The sequence below is a fragment of the Pyxicephalus adspersus genome, chromosome 4 (genome assembly GCF_032062135.1).
Source record: "Pyxicephalus adspersus chromosome 4, UCB_Pads_2.0, whole genome shotgun sequence".
In the NCBI taxonomy this organism is placed as follows: domain Eukaryota; kingdom Metazoa; phylum Chordata; class Amphibia; order Anura; family Pyxicephalidae; genus Pyxicephalus; species Pyxicephalus adspersus.
The window spans coordinates 110,081,320-110,097,169 of NC_092861.1; the positions used below are offsets into that span (position 1 = coordinate 110,081,320).

The window sequence follows — 15,850 nt, forward strand, 5'->3', positions numbered from 1 at the left end:
ATGGATGTGAAAGCTGGTTGAATAGGATGCAAGACAGAAATGTATTGATCAGGGTGGGATTTGACACTAGGCATAGTAGGTATATGCCTGTTGGTGTCCAAAGGGGCATAAATAGCTACAAAGTGCCACTGGAGTCTCCTAATATTTATAAAATAATCCTAATATCTGCCTATTGTTAGTATTATCTGCAATAGGAGAGAAACTGAGAAATGTCTTTTCTCTATAGACATGATAAAGAAAGTGGTCAGACACTGTGGAAATTTTAATTACAGGATCTGGTATCACTGTGAACATGCCACATGAGCTGGTAAAACATTGTGAACTTGGAATTTTACTCCACCTTTTGCTGATATGTTGGAAAATACAACTTTTGCCACAGTTGTTCACAATAAAAAGACTATTTAAATCAAATCATGCAACCTTAAATAATGCAATGTTTATTATTATGTTTATACATCGTATACTTGTGTGAACACTGCCTGGATCTGTTTAAATTGGCAAAGAGACAAAGCAAATAACACTCCCTGCATAAAACACAAGGAAGCTGCGCAACAATTGCCAATTTCAAGTATACAAGAGCAAGTCATGGCTGAATCTAAGCAAACAGCAGATCGGAAAACCGTTCAGGACCTCTTTCAGACAACCAAAAAAACATCGCCTGAAGATTTACTGCTTAATTATAATGGGATTCTGTACCCTAGTGTTGCCTGCAGTAAGGAGATATTTGAGGCACTGGAAACATTTGAAGCCAGGGAGGATGATTTATTGATTGCCAGCTCTCCTAAATGTGGTGAGTAGACTTAAGCCATGTAAACACTCCAAAGATTTGATTGTCCTAGGTGAAAATCTAGCAGAAGATCTATAATGTGGGCACCTCCTGATTCCTGCAAGTACTTGTGTTGGGCTTCCTTATCTTGGGCTACTAGGTTTCTGAGCTGAACTATGGGTAATGAGGCTTAGAGCTGAGAAGAATGGAGCATTATCTCCCCTGGGTATGTACGCTGTACAGTTGACATTCAAAAATCCAGCAACCTCCGGACCTAAGGAGTGCCGAATTTTTAAAAATTCCAGATTTTTGAATTGCCTGTAAATATGATGTAATAATCTACTGCCATCCACTGGCAATTGATATAACTACACCCTATTGGAATCCGTTTCCTCCTCTGGAAGGATCTGGAAGTTTGATTGTCAACCTGTATAGGGAAAATGTATATATGCATTGGTACAATACCCCAGACACGCTTCACTCCATATATCTGTCTTGCAGTAATAGTTGCTGGAGGTGTGATTCTCAAGTAGGCACTCTGTTTCATATTTTTTGGAACTGTTCTAAGATAGTGCCTCACTGGAGTGGGGTGACTGCTTTGCTCATTAAATACTGGAAACCCCTATTAGTTTAGATCTGGTGACCCATTTGCTCAATGACCCCATTCACAAACTTTCTAAACCGAGGAAGGCTCTTTCGACGTATTTTCTCATGGCAGCCAGATGCCTTTTCTTGGTGCATTGGAAGTCACCCACTCCGCCCTCTGTTGCAGAATTGAGGACACGTGTAGGGAATATTCGGCTGATGGCACATCTATCTGCTAGGCTTAATAACAAACTGGAGAAATTAGAGGAAATTTGGGCCCCATGGGATCAAGCAACTGCTATCGGTATTATATAGTTGCTCATTTGAACCTTACTAGGGTTGGTTGGACTAGTTGTTTCCGTAATAAGATCTTTACCTTTCCTCCCTCCATTTTTTTTTGATTTTGCAAAGGCTTTTTTAAGGAATGCTCATTTGTTTTACTTGATGCTAGATAAATACGGATTGCTTATTTATATAATCGATACAAAGGGTTGGAAAAACACAGGTGTATTTTTAATCTTGTTTTCGTTCCTATGGTTTTGTATGTACTTCATGATGTTCATTTTTACGTTCTGACATCATTCTATATTTTACACCTACCGTTCTCGTATTGTTTAACCCCCTTAGCTTTTTTGCAGGTAAATTCCACCTCGAGTCACACTCGGGATTACCGCTAGGGGGGGTTAAACAAGACTAAAAATATACCTGTGTTTTTGCTAACACCGCATCGTTTATATAAATACACAATCAGTACTTATCCAGCATCAGTGTGACTCAGGGTAGAATTTACCTGCAAAAAAGTCATACTCGGGGTAGCCAAAAAAAAACCCTCTTACCAGCGGAGTCACGAGCGATCACTGGCCCGGCTTTTGCATCACTTCTTCTGGGTAATGCGTAAATCGTCTGTACGTTCAGGGGGTGTGGCTGGGTGGGAAATTTAAAAGCAGATTACAATGTAATCTGATTTTAAATGCTTTTAATGTGAAATACACAACATAATTATTAATAAATGTACAAGTACTTCTTTTAGTGCACCAAACATCATTGCCAAATGCCCTGATTTACATTTTGCCCACTATTAGCCCTGACCTTGATCTGACCTTTGTTGAACTGTTTTTTACTTATTTAATCACTTCCTGATTTATTTGAACACTTTGTCTTTGACCTTGAACATTCCTGACTGCTTACTGGAGACTTGACCTCATCCATGGCATCCAAAAGGCATCAGTGCCATTTTGGACAGCGATTTGGAGTCACTTGTGGAATCAAGCGATAGTGATTTACCAGGAAATTTGTCATCAGCAAAAGTGCTGTGCGCATATGGTGCTCTATTGACCTTGATTGCCCTCAGGCAGCACCGCCAAGATTCCCATTTACAGTGAGGGAAAGAAGTATTTGATCCCCTGCTGATTTTGTACGTTTGACCTCTGACAAAGAAATGACCGGTCTATAATTGTAATGGTGGGTTTATTGTAGCTGTGAGAGACAGAATAATAACAAAAGAACCCTCAAAAACCCAGTGCTCAAAAGTCAGAGCTTAATGTGCATTGTAATGAGTGAAATCAGTACCGTATAAACTTGTGTATAAGTCGACCCGCGTATAAGCCAAGGTACCACAACCCTTGTGGAATTGCAATGATCATGAGAACAGTGACGAAGCAGCCCAGAACTACACGGGGGGAAATGTCAATGATCTCAGGGCAGCTGGGACCATAGTCGCCAAGAAAACAATTTGTATCCCACTGCGCTGTAAAGGCCTGAAACCTTGCAGAGACCACAAGGTCCCCCTGCTCAAAATGGGGGCACATGTACAGGCCCTTCTGCAGTTTGCCAATGAACATCTGAATGATCCAGAGGAGAACTGGGTGAAAGTGTTGTGGTCAGATGAGACCAAAATTGAGCTTATTGACATCAACTCAACTCAGTGTGTTTTGAGGAGGAATGCTGCCTATGACCCCAAGAACACCATCCCCACTATCAAACATGGAGGTGGACACAATATTACAGGACAACATCACCCCATCGAAGGGACAATGAATGGGGACATGTACCGTCAAATCTTGGGTGAGCACCTCCTTCCTTTCTCACTTACAGCATATACTGTATATATCAGTGGCAGTGGGTCCCCGTGCAGAACTGACCTAGGTAAATTTTTCCAACCTGTTGCTTTAACATTGATTGCTAAATTTTAGTCTTTTCTATCAAAAAAAAAGATCTCAAACCCTTTTCTGTGCAAGCCCATCCTAATCCAAATGACTGTGATATTGCTTAATAGCATACAGGTCATTAGAAGATATGCAGAACTCTCTCCACTCATTATTTTCTGTAAGACACTAAGGACACTCGTCTCACTATTAACTAAAGTGCAAAACTCTAAAATGATACATAGAATATTTGAAACAAGGGAGTTCAACAGTGACACGTTCAAGGGCTTCATCTTTAGAATCAATAATTTTATTGTATCACAAACAATTTATAAAAAAAAAAAAAATATATATATTAAAAGCCCTAAAATAACACATATACTCATAAAAGAGCAATACAATGTCACATGCATAATTACTTTCTCCCCAAAACCATCTCTGTCAAGATCGTTGGTTATTTTTTACAGGGGGAAAAAAAAAAAACAGTATCCTTCATTCAACAAGTTTCGCAACAACTAAGGTTGCTTCCTCAGAAATGAGAATATTGGATACAGTAAAAAGATCTGCATGAAACATATAAACATCATGTAAGCCGATACTGAACACAAAAATCTTCAAGATGGCATATCAATATAAAATACATTTAGCGCAGAGTTAACAAATCTTCTAGTGACAGTTGATGATGGTTGTAAAAATAAACAGCACAAAACATCCACATAAACTTGATTTCCAGCTACCCAGCTGGATCTCTATATCAACAAAATGGAGATTCTCTTAAAAATCAATAGAAGTAATTTTAGATCATTATTATGTCCTATAGATAGCCCAAATTTCCCAATTTATTTACCCACCATGAAGGGCTTACTGACTATTAAACATAGTAATATAGTACATTTTGTAACCATAACATTATTCAATATTCTAACTGTAAGCTGACCAATTGGGAAACTTTAGTAGCAGAGAAAAAAAAAACTTCTAATGAATTGTTTTATGTATATCTTTTGAAAGGATTAGGTGAAAAAAAAAGAATTAGAATAACCATACTTGAGATCCTGAAGTAGAATGGATAATCACATGAAAATCCTATTGAGAAAAAAAAATAAATGGGGGCAAAAGAAATATCCTGTCAGTAAGAATGGAGCCAACAAGTTAGGGCCCAAAACCTGCAGCAATGTGGACAGATGGACATAATCCCTCCCCAATAGAGTCTAGACTCTAAAATGACATATTAACTATATAGCAAGCTAGCCAATTTTGGGTTATATCAGACATGGCATTCTGTAAATTAAACTGGAAAAGGAAATAAAGTAACAAAAAAAGTAAATTTTATCAAAACTCTCACTACATTTTTTATTTATGTTGGCGGGTGATTTTGCTGCTTTGTTTAAAAATTTTTGTGGAGCCTGAAGATTATTTTTTTACGCAGTGACCTGTGGTTTTGGACATATAAACAAGTAATAAACTTATATAAGGTTTACTTAAGCCGCATACACACATGCAATAATAGTGGTTGGAAAGGATCTTTCATGATCCTTTCCTACAATTAGCACTGCACAATGCATGAATGAGTGCTGTACATACATCACTGTTCTGCTCTATGCAGAGGGGAGGGGGAGAATGACAGAGCGGCACCCCCTGCTGCGTGCTCTACCCCTTCCCTTGCATTAGGATCGTTAGTCGTCCATCATCCGTGGATCCACCAGGTCGGTCGTTCAGACAATGGACGACTGGTGCTGTACACACGCCAGATTCTCACTCGATATTGGCCCTGAGCCAATTATCGGGCAAGAACCGTTGGACGGGTGTACGTAGCTTTAGAGTGGTGGTTGTTACAGTATGAATAAATTGCTCCAAGCCAGGAAGCCCTTTGTCCTGAGTTAAAAAAAAATATTTTAGTGATATATTAATCTTTATTTACCAAATAATATTTAATGCAGGATACACTAATTGCACCAATGGCATCGTTTTTTGCAGCACAATCCTGGTTTTCATAAAACACAGGAGCACCCTTTTGTGAAAGTCTCTCCATAATTTATTCTTTATAAAGTTTATTATAAACCAAGCATAGACTTGGTGGCTCACTTCTTTGACTCATTCAGCTATTCAGGTGGGTTTGTAATTTAAGTTTTAAAATATTTTTTAAGCAACAGATTTATTTTCAGCAATGCAGCTAGGGTTAGCCTGGTAAAGATATAATCAAGAATCCAAAGCACATCCTGCTGGCTGCAAATGGCAAATATGAAATATATGTTATATTTATCTTATTTCAAATAAAAAGTACTTTTTTGACTGCCCAGTTATTTAAATAAATGTATAAGATGTTATTTGTAACCATCACAGTTAGAAAAACACCGAAGCATCCCAATTTCATTGCATTGCAAATTTTATTATTTGCATGATCTTTTTTATTCGCTTTAGGTACTAACTGGGTAATCCAAATATTGTCTGAAATGGTGAGCATACTAAAAAATCAAGAAACAGTCCTGGACCACCCAACACTTGAATTTGGAAATCAGCAAACAGTAGAGGTTAGTGTTATGCTTATTGTAATAGTTAGAAAGTTGTACTGTAGAAAAGTTTGTAGTAAGAGGTGTACTAGAAAAAAAGGTACAAATTGCTTGTGATTACTCTTTGAATTTTCTTTTAACCTTTCACATTCTCGATTTAACTAAGTCAGTAAACGGATTTTTATTGCTTCTGAAAAAAACAAAAAAAAAGGTAACAAGCCTTCTATATTGTTGGTTATACCAAATATAACTGCAGTAGATGTTTGTATTGGATTGCTTCCATTATAAAATGTATAGGGAAGGATACCAATCAGTGTGCCCATATCAGAACCTTGCACTGACTCTCTTAGAAAATCAACTATTCGCACATTTATTACTCACTTACAGGTCAATTCTTTAGAGCAAACCTTGCATCCAAATCAAATCAGGGGATGTTACCTTAGAGGGGAACAATGCACAAGAGATTTCAATGGGCCTGATTTAAAGCAGGCAATAGGGCATGTTCATACTAGCGGCATTTAAAAAAGTAGCAGTTTTTACTCCCTTCATAAACCTAAAAACTTAAAAAATGCTAAAACAGGTCATCGCCATTTGACAGCAGGTGCCCTGGAACTATAAACTAGCAGTAGTCTGAACATGCCTTTATATTATGTATAGTACATTATGTTTCAATTGAAGGATCACAAAATCGCACAGATGCTCCATTAGTTTGTACATGCAATCCCTGCAATTAGTAAATTGTACACTGATCTACACTGTGCAGTCTAAGGCAATGCAAAATATAATCATGTACAAAGTATACATAAGTATACAAAATATACATATAAAAGTATACAAAATATACACGTACAAAGTACAACAATTGCCATATGTTGCAAGAAAAAGTTACTGACCGTTGTGCTGTTTTATTAAATATGTTTTTATAGTTCTGTGTTAAAGTATTTTGAAGTGCAATAGAAGCATCTCTTTCCTATTTTAATTATATTAGAGAATGAAAAAACGACTTTCACCCAGAATCATTTCAACACATTTGAGGATTCAAAAAATACCAAAGTCTTTCTTTCAAAAGAATACCAAGGTAAGTGCTAATATGTGTGGTCACTGTTTTCCTTGGAGTGTTGATAAGGGATGAGCGAGAATGCCTCTGGCAGTCTCAAGCAAATTTCCTCGAACTTCCATTGGTTTAGCAAAATTTCGGCAAACCTGGGAATTCTCCTGTTTGCAATTCCCAGGGCACTAGAGGTTAATTCGATCTAGATGTGACTCTTCTCAATGATTTCAGGCATCAATCATCAAGCCAGCTGCAGTCGTTGAGAAGATGCCCGGCACTAGGGGTTAAATGGGGGGAGAAGTCGCCCTATTCAAAACCTCTAGTGCTCTCTGATTGGCTGAGGAAAGCCATAAAAGCTGGCAGTCATCAATTTACTCCAAAATAGCCACTTTTAAAAGTCCATATGACCATACAGAAAGCAGAATCTGCTTATGTATTTCAGCCTGGTTAGGCCATAGTTATAACTCAACCCTTACAGAACCCAATGTTATAATGATTCTGAAAGCTTTTACTCAGAATACAAAGCCATGTTTTCTACCTGGATAACAAAAGCTAGAAGTTGAAATTTCCAATTGCGATCTATTTTACCTACAAACATTGTGATTTTCAACCTCAGATTCAGATTGTACACACAATAGATGCGATCGTTTGAAGGATACAGAAAGTGACGTGCACCACAGGAAGTGAGCGAACGTTCGTTCATCACGCATGCTCAGACCATGCACGATCACTGAACGACCGTACACACGATAGATGGTAAACAATCGTCGTCCAATCCGATCCGCCGGTCCGGTCGTTCATTTCCAGCGACTATTCTCGTTCGTCGGCGTCGTTGGTTACTTTTTTTATGAACGATTTTTGACCAATCGATCGTTCGTCGTTCGTTCGTCGTTCATTTCCAACGATAAAAATTGGAAGTGTGTACGCAGCTTAAAGGACGGATGACTTTATAAAGTTAATTTTACTGCTAGGTTTTTGAACATTTCCAAAGAAATGTAAAAGTCAAACTTTGTTAGTTTTGGATATAATGGGGAGAGGTTAACATTCCTGACATATTCTGATTGCTTCTTGGGAACACATTTCCAGGGCCCCAGTTGACTGAATGGCAGAGGATGCAAGAAGCTAAAATGTTGTGTATTTGGAGACTTTGCTGCATATTATCCCAGGACACTGTGTTGTCTAAAACCCATAGATGTAAAGAGGAAAATGCTGAAAGAGGAGTGGGAAAAGTTACAAACTGTTACATCAGGTGTTGTTAAAATGTTAAAGATCTCAGGACTAAAGCTGCGTACACACTTCCAATTTTTATCGTTGGAAATGAACGATGAACGAACGACGACGACCGATTGGCCAAAAATCGTTCGTAAAAAAAGTAACCAACGACGCCGACCAACGAGGATAGTCATTGGAAATGAACGACCGGACCGGCGGATCGGATTGGACGACGATCGTTGACCATCTATCGTGTGTACGGTCGTTCAGTGATCGTGCATGGTCTGAGCGTGCGCGATGAACGAACGTTCGCTCACTTCCTGTGGTGCACGTCACTTCCTGTATCGTTCAAACGATCTCATCTATCGTGTGTACAATATCTGCGAACGATCGTGTCGTTATCTGTATGTACAGGATCGGTGCTATACGATCGTTCGCAGATATCGTGCAGGATCGTTCGTCGTTCGTTTACCAACGATAATAATTGGAAGTGTGTACGTAGCTTAAGATTATTTATTTGTGGACAAAAGTCCAAAGGTTATAATATGCAAAAGAGTAAACATAAAGAGAAAAATATATTCACTTTACTGAAGACAGAACAGTATTTAATGGATGGCCTTTTGTTAATATGTATTATCTTTTTAGTTTGTTCCTTGAACTATAATTAATTAATTGTGAAAAAAATGCACACTATTCGAACTGTAAAAGCTAAACATGCTAAAGCTAAATATCTATTGCCATTACTTTCTAAAATAAGATTGGTAATGTCAAAAAATAATTTGTATCAAGTTTTTCCTTTTTTTCTACAGATATTGTTGGTCATCCGGAACCCAAAAGATACAGCCACCTCCTATTTTAATTTTCATAACAATTTGCCTGGTCTTCCCACCTATGAATCGTGGGACTTGTTTTTCAAAGACTTTATGCGTGGGAATGGTAATACATTAGTCTAATATATTTATTGTTATTAAAGTTTCTTTTCCAATTTAAAGGTTATGATTTATCTCAGAAAAAGATAACTTTTAAATTGAATTGATTAATTGTATGTATGCATATGACTAGTAACATGGGGGAGTTGAGTCTGGGCGGTACATGCAAGGGAACCCAGAGTAGATAAATTACAGAAAAGCTGGAAACATGGTCAGATATATAATTCAAGGGCCAATAACAAGAAGTTATTTCATGTAAAGGGTAAACCTAGATGATTAGAACATAGATTGTGATTGTGACTCAAAAGCATGCCTGGATTTATAGTTTTTGCAAGTTTTTTTACAGACAGATACGTAAACAAGCTGCAGGAGTCAGAAAAAAGATGTGTGATAAAGATAGACAGCATAGTACACTAACTAAAAGTAAAAAAATTAATAATAAAAAACTTAATAGCACAAGTATACAGGTAGGCAGCTTACTCAGGCTTGGCATGATGTGTTAGGCAAAGAAAATGAAAAGCATAGGAACATAAAGCCAGAGAATTTAAGGAATTAGTTACAAAGGCAGGAATGAAAAAAGTAAGAATTGAAAACTGAGCTTTGTTCTTAACTTTTGGAAGCATCTAATTTTCGTCTATTTTCTTGTCAAAATGCATTAAATTGTATGTAAAGGCAAACTCTTTTTGTAGTTTTGGATAACATAGGTAAGTGATTCAACTTTATTTGTCTTGGTGACCATTGTCGGTAAGACATAAAGCGAGGCAATTTTGAGTTGTTCTCAGAGTAAGAGGTGAGGCTACAAAGACAGCTGTTCTGGGACAACTCTTTCTGAGATGAAACTTTTGTTTTGTGTTTTGATGCAGAAATTTCAGCTCATTTACTTTGGCGTCCTTAAGACACAATGTAAAGAAAAGGAAATACAGAAGTCAAAATATAACCCTGCCCTGCTCTATACAAAAATAAACATTTTTTAGACAGATATACACTTAAAGCATGTCAGGTAGACTCATGGCCAGGGAGACAGCTAGAAAACAAACCAAAGCCTAAACATACAGAAAGCACAGACTAGAGAACAGGAGGCCCAATCCAGGAAAATCCAAAAGTCAGAGGCGAATCAGTGTTTTATTTTTTAATAGTTTTATTCCTTTTTAATTATTTTCAAGCATTTTTATTGTACCCATATGTCAGAAGCCCACGCTGATCTTTGGTTTTGCTTCCTATTTTCCCCTAATACCAAGGACAATTTCAACCTAACTGCATGTTTTTGGAGGTGTGCAAAAATCAGAATGCCAAGAGGAAACACACACAAACATGGGTACAACATGCAAACTCCTTGCAGATAATGTCTTGGCAGATCAGAGGTTATGTCTAGAATTTTTTTGGCTAGTTTTTTCTTTTTTAATAGCTTTTTAGTAGAGTAGAAAACGTCTAAAAACCATGGAAGTTTATTTTTGCTTGCTTTGTATTTTTCACCGCTTGTTACAAAGACACAAGAACATGTGAAAATCTTCCAAACAAAAGGACATTTCCCTTGTAGTGAGTTGGACAATTTTGGATTTTTACATTCTTCTTTTCTTATAGCATTCTTCATTTAACAATTTACTTTTTACATTAAAGTGGAACTAAGTGAACTTTCATCTGCAGATCCCTTGATTCCTCTGGAGCTTTCCTGGATTGTCTACCCTTTTAAGTAAAGTAAAAATGTTTCTTTAGGTCTGCTATAAGGCAAAGAAAAAGTAAAAAACAACAATAACAGTAATTATAACAAACAAAGATTACACCAAATTAAAGAAAGACAAGACTTTAATAAAAGCAGAAGTATTTGGATGGAGAAATGTCAGTCAAACAAAAGACAGATACTTTCTTCTTTTCTAAATGTAAATGTTCACCAGTAAAAAAATATGTGACTCTCCCTAATGAGTGTAATGTGAATCTCACCAATGTAGAAACATAGCAATAAAAATTTAGGGTCTACAACATCCCTACTTTATCAAAAACTAAAAAAAGTTTATGCCATGTATAAGATCATGCCAGTATTTTACTTTTTATATGATACAAAGCTTATTTTTGTACTGTATTGCATACCTCTCAGTATATTATTTGATAGTGCTTAGGCTACGTACACACGACAGATAATTGTCATTGGAAACGAATGAATAATGACCATCGTTCAATAACCATTGACAAAAAAATTGCAAAACAACAGGCCAACAACGCCGATGAACAAGGGATGTCGTTGGGAACGAGCGAATGTCCTAGCGGATCTGTTCAGGCTATGATCATTTGCTAACTATTGTGTGTACGGTCGTGTACTGATCGCGGATGTTAAGAACAACAAAAGTGTTAGGAACAAAAAAACTCTGGGTACAAAAAAACATCCACAATAATTTTAAAAAAAAGTATGCAAAAAGGTATTAACAAAAACGAATCAAAGTGTGCTTGCTGTACCTCTCTTTCGACAGTCATCAGCTATAGGTGCTTCTGAAATGTCTCAAGCATGCTGGGCAACATGTCAATCCTGCATAGCGAGTTTCCAGATATTGCACAGATACATTGACACATGGACAATGATATTTTATACAATATATTTTAATATAATGTATTGGGCTTACTAACAGTTTTCTGCTCTCCTCATAGCGGACACTGCTTTCCGCCTGCCCAGTTTCAATACTTCCTGCTCTCCCTGCAAAATAATGAGGACATCTGAAGCTGCAGCTTCACTTTTTGAAAAGTAAACAGATATATAAGAAAAAAAAACTAATTCCATGACTTGCTACCATATTTAACCGAAATCTATTTCTTCTAGGTGCATACCCAGATCAAAATCCACCAATGAGAGGCACACCTCAGTATGCTGCGATGGGGGTGGGAAAACAGCAATCAACTCTGCAGAAAAAATATATAATTACTTAACAATGTATGTCGCGTCGACCTACAAAAAGCACCCAAATTACTAAAAAATAATAAAAATTCATGTCCCCCCCAAACACCCCTCATCAATGCTGCGTAATATGTTGGCGCTATATAAATCCTGTTTAATATTAATAATATTAACCACCCCAATTAAAGTATAATAGTTATACTTACGATTTTTCGGATTGGACTGCATGACCCCAAATTTCTCCTCCAACCTGCTCTGCACTGTGTCAATAATGCGGTCCTTTCTGGCGTTGGGATGTGCATAGACCGCACCCCTGCCATCATATTCAGCCCTATCAGTAATGCTCACCATGGCCTCCATCTCATTGTGACTCATAAGTTTCGCTCTTCTCCTCTGTGTCCCTCTGTTTTGACTTGGCTGTGGCATGGTTTGTAAAGCTCGCAAACACAGGAAATTATGTCACCGGACGGGAAATGCAAGGAATGCTGGGTATTGTGGAGAGAAATTGCGTGGTCACCAACCAGGTTTGGTTCATATGAACCTTTCTCTTAATAATTTTTATTAGACCGTTTGTTCGCAGAGCATTATTAGAAGGTAGGTGTTGGTGCTTTGCCTGTCCCTTGTCCTTTATTTGAGTGTGTAGTTCATTTTGAAGGTGACTAATGCAATTTTTTTTTCATATTTAACAGGGATCATGGCCTATGATGTGCTCAACAACCCAAACTTCAGTCTACTTTTATTAACGATCGATCGTTAATATGTGATGGCTCACGTCAAAAAACCTAAATAACTCTAAATTATCCTAAGGTCCACTTCAAAAGAAGAGACCATGCCACATAAACCATTAAAAATAGGGAGGTAAGGTGGGAAGAAGCTTTTCTACCTTGGAGCTAACTGATGCTAACGGCTCTTTCTTTCTTCTTTATAGGTTCTGTTACCCACGTGCTGTGACCTTTGGAGAAGGAGGGCCCTTTACTCTCATAGACCTGCTATTGGAGGTAAGTACCCTGTAATATTAATAAATGGCACTCCAATTACCTTTGCTATAAGAAAGCTAAGCAAATACCATACCCCTGCTGGCATAATTCAATGTAGGGATCTAGCCATTTTCTACACTCCCTTATCATAGAGTTATAGCCAGAAATTCTAATAAATGACTAATTTAACAGTAATAAATGATTTACTCCCACTACTTGACTTATGGATTCAAACAGCCAAACCCCTCTTGATTGGCTTAATAGAAATTACTATAGTTACCACATAGATTCACAGTATGTTTGTGCACTACTTTTATTAACAAACTGCAAATGCAAATGCAAACTTCGGCGATGCAAACGTCATCACAGCTCAAGTCCAAAAAACTGAATAACATTCTCCACTTGTAACCATTGTCAACTTGACAAAGGTGACACCATTCGCTCCAAGGTAATTTCAATTGCCGCTTGAATCCCCACATTAAAAATTTCTTGGCCATTGTCAGATAGGTGAACTAATTCTGCTCTATAAAACCCTTGTTCTCCTCCTTCCAAATCAATGGCCCTGATTCATCAATGAAATCCGCGCTTGCTGGATCACAATTGTCTTGTGTGTCCTGGGAGATTGGAAAGGAGATCACATAACAACAAACCCCCAAAAAACAAACAACAACATCTTAAGAAACAACTGTATTCAAAAGAAACATTTGCTAAAAGTTCCCAATAAGATATAAAAATACATAAAAAAACACACACACACATAAATAAACTTTACACTAAATGACAAAAAAATTAAAAAGAACAAACAAAACAAACAAACAAACCATATGTAAATCCACACTTCCATGTAAAGCCAAAATAGTTCAAAAATGGCCCAGCAAATATTGCATTCAAAAAATACTTACCAAACCAATTTTGCCCTATCAAGGGTGGAAATAAGAAAATATTTATGCAGGACAAACATTGAAAAGTTTTAAAAAAAAGCAGAATTTTGCAATCAAACAATTTGGCCACAAACACAATACCATAGCATTAAAATTGACTTCAAAATTGCAAAATAGACATTTCAAAGTAAAAAACAAAGTTTGATTTTATTTTGCACTTGGACATGTCATTATCATTGATCAATATGATCCTTTAGATCTATATGGAAACTATATGGATATGAAGATAAAACACCTTCAGTTTATATATTTCATATTGTATAGTAAAGAAAATGTCAAGAGTTTTAAGGAGCCCAATATCGTTACCTCCAAGATGAATTATCAACACATTGCGTGACAGCAAACCCCCTAAAAGCGATTGAAAAATATGAGTAAAATCTTCCCATGCCATTCCTCTTAATCCAAACAAAAAATAAATGAAGGGTCAAATTCTAAATTAGATTAGTAAATTCTCCTTTATGCGGCCAATTATTATTGTTATTATTATTATTATTATTATTATTAATAATAATATTTACTAGGATTTATATAGCGCCAACAGTAAATAGGGGTTGAAAATGACAGACTGATACAGACAGGAGGAGAGGACCCTGCCCCTAAGAGCTTACAATCTAGGAGGTGGGGCAAGTATCACACAAAAGGAGGGGATATTTGGAGAGGTTGGAAATAGTGAGGGTTTAGGAGACAAAAGAAGATGGGTAGGCAGGTTTGAAAAAATGATTTTGAGTGCTTTTTTAAATGAGGAGAAGGTAGGAGCAAGCGGAATAGGATAAGGAGGGCCATTCCAGGTAGTTTTGGTAGCTCTAGAAAAGTCTTGGAGCCGTGTGTGTGACACGGGTATGAAGGAGGAAGTCATTAGTAGGTCATTGAAGGAGAAAAGAGAGCAGCTAGGGATGTATTTTTCTATCAGGTCAGAAAAATAAGTGGAGCAAGAACTGTGGATGGATTTGAATTTTCAGAACCTGGAAATGTTGTGAATATGAGGGGTAAATGAGAGGGCAGTATTGAAGGTGATGCCAAGACAACGTGCCTGAGGGGAGGGCCAATGACAGTGTTGGTAACAGTTAGAAATATGTCAGGGGGAGAGTTGAAAATTGAGTGGAGGGGGGGATGATGAATTATGTTTTATTTAGGTTGAGTTGAGGAATCTATCAGACATCCATGATGAGATGGCTGACAAGCAGCTTGAAACCTTATCCAGGACTGAGGGAGACAGGTCAGGGGTGGACAGATAGATTTGAGTGTCATCAGCATACAGATGGTACTGTACACCAAAGAAGGATATGAGACTACTGAGTGAGAAGGTGTACAGAAAAAAGAGAACCGGTGCAAGGACTGATCCTTGGGGAACACCAGCATGGAAGAGAGTTAAAAGGAACCTAAAAGGAGCAGTCAGACAGGTAGGAAGCAAACCAGAGAGAGCAGTATCACTGATACCAATGGAGCGCATGATTTGTATAAGAAAGGGAGTGATCAACAGTGTCAAAAGCAGCGGAAAGATCCGAGGAGGAGGGAGGTAGTTTCCTTGAGCTCTGATGAGGTCATTGGCCACTTTAGTGAGAGCTGTTTCAGTGGATTGGGCAGCTTGAAAGCCAGACTGGAGAGGTTCAATGAGAGAGTTGGCATTCAGGTAATTGGTGAGTCTTTCGTAGACAAGGCACTAAAGTTTGGAAACATAGTTTGGGAGGGCAGACGGTAGCTAGAAGGTAGGGAAAGGTCTAGTGATGGTTTCTTCAGGATAGGGAGAATTTTGGCACGTTTGAAGGCAGAGGGGTAGATACCAGTAGAAAGGGAGAGGTTGAATAGTTCGGTTAGTACAGAGGCCAGGGGGGAGGAATGGGCACGGAGTAGATCAGA

General features: G+C 37.6%; 1 protein-coding gene across 2 annotated transcripts in view; it reads left to right on the plus strand.

Moving 5' to 3' along the window:
- The first annotated feature begins 563 nt into the window (after positions 1 to 563).
- LOC140329159 (sulfotransferase 6B1-like) overlaps positions 564 to 15,850 on the plus strand; it is a 46,658-nt gene continuing 31,371 nt past the window's right edge. For both annotated transcript variants that reach the window (XM_072409281.1, XM_072409280.1), the window contains exons 1-4: positions 564 to 790; positions 5,914 to 6,023; positions 6,991 to 7,080; positions 9,075 to 9,201. In XM_072409281.1, coding sequence (XP_072265382.1) covers positions 586 to 790; positions 5,914 to 6,023; positions 6,991 to 7,080; positions 9,075 to 9,201 — 532 coding nt within the window. In that variant the 5' untranslated portion in view covers positions 564 to 585. The remainder of the gene's footprint in view (positions 791 to 5,913; positions 6,024 to 6,990; positions 7,081 to 9,074; positions 9,202 to 15,850) is intronic.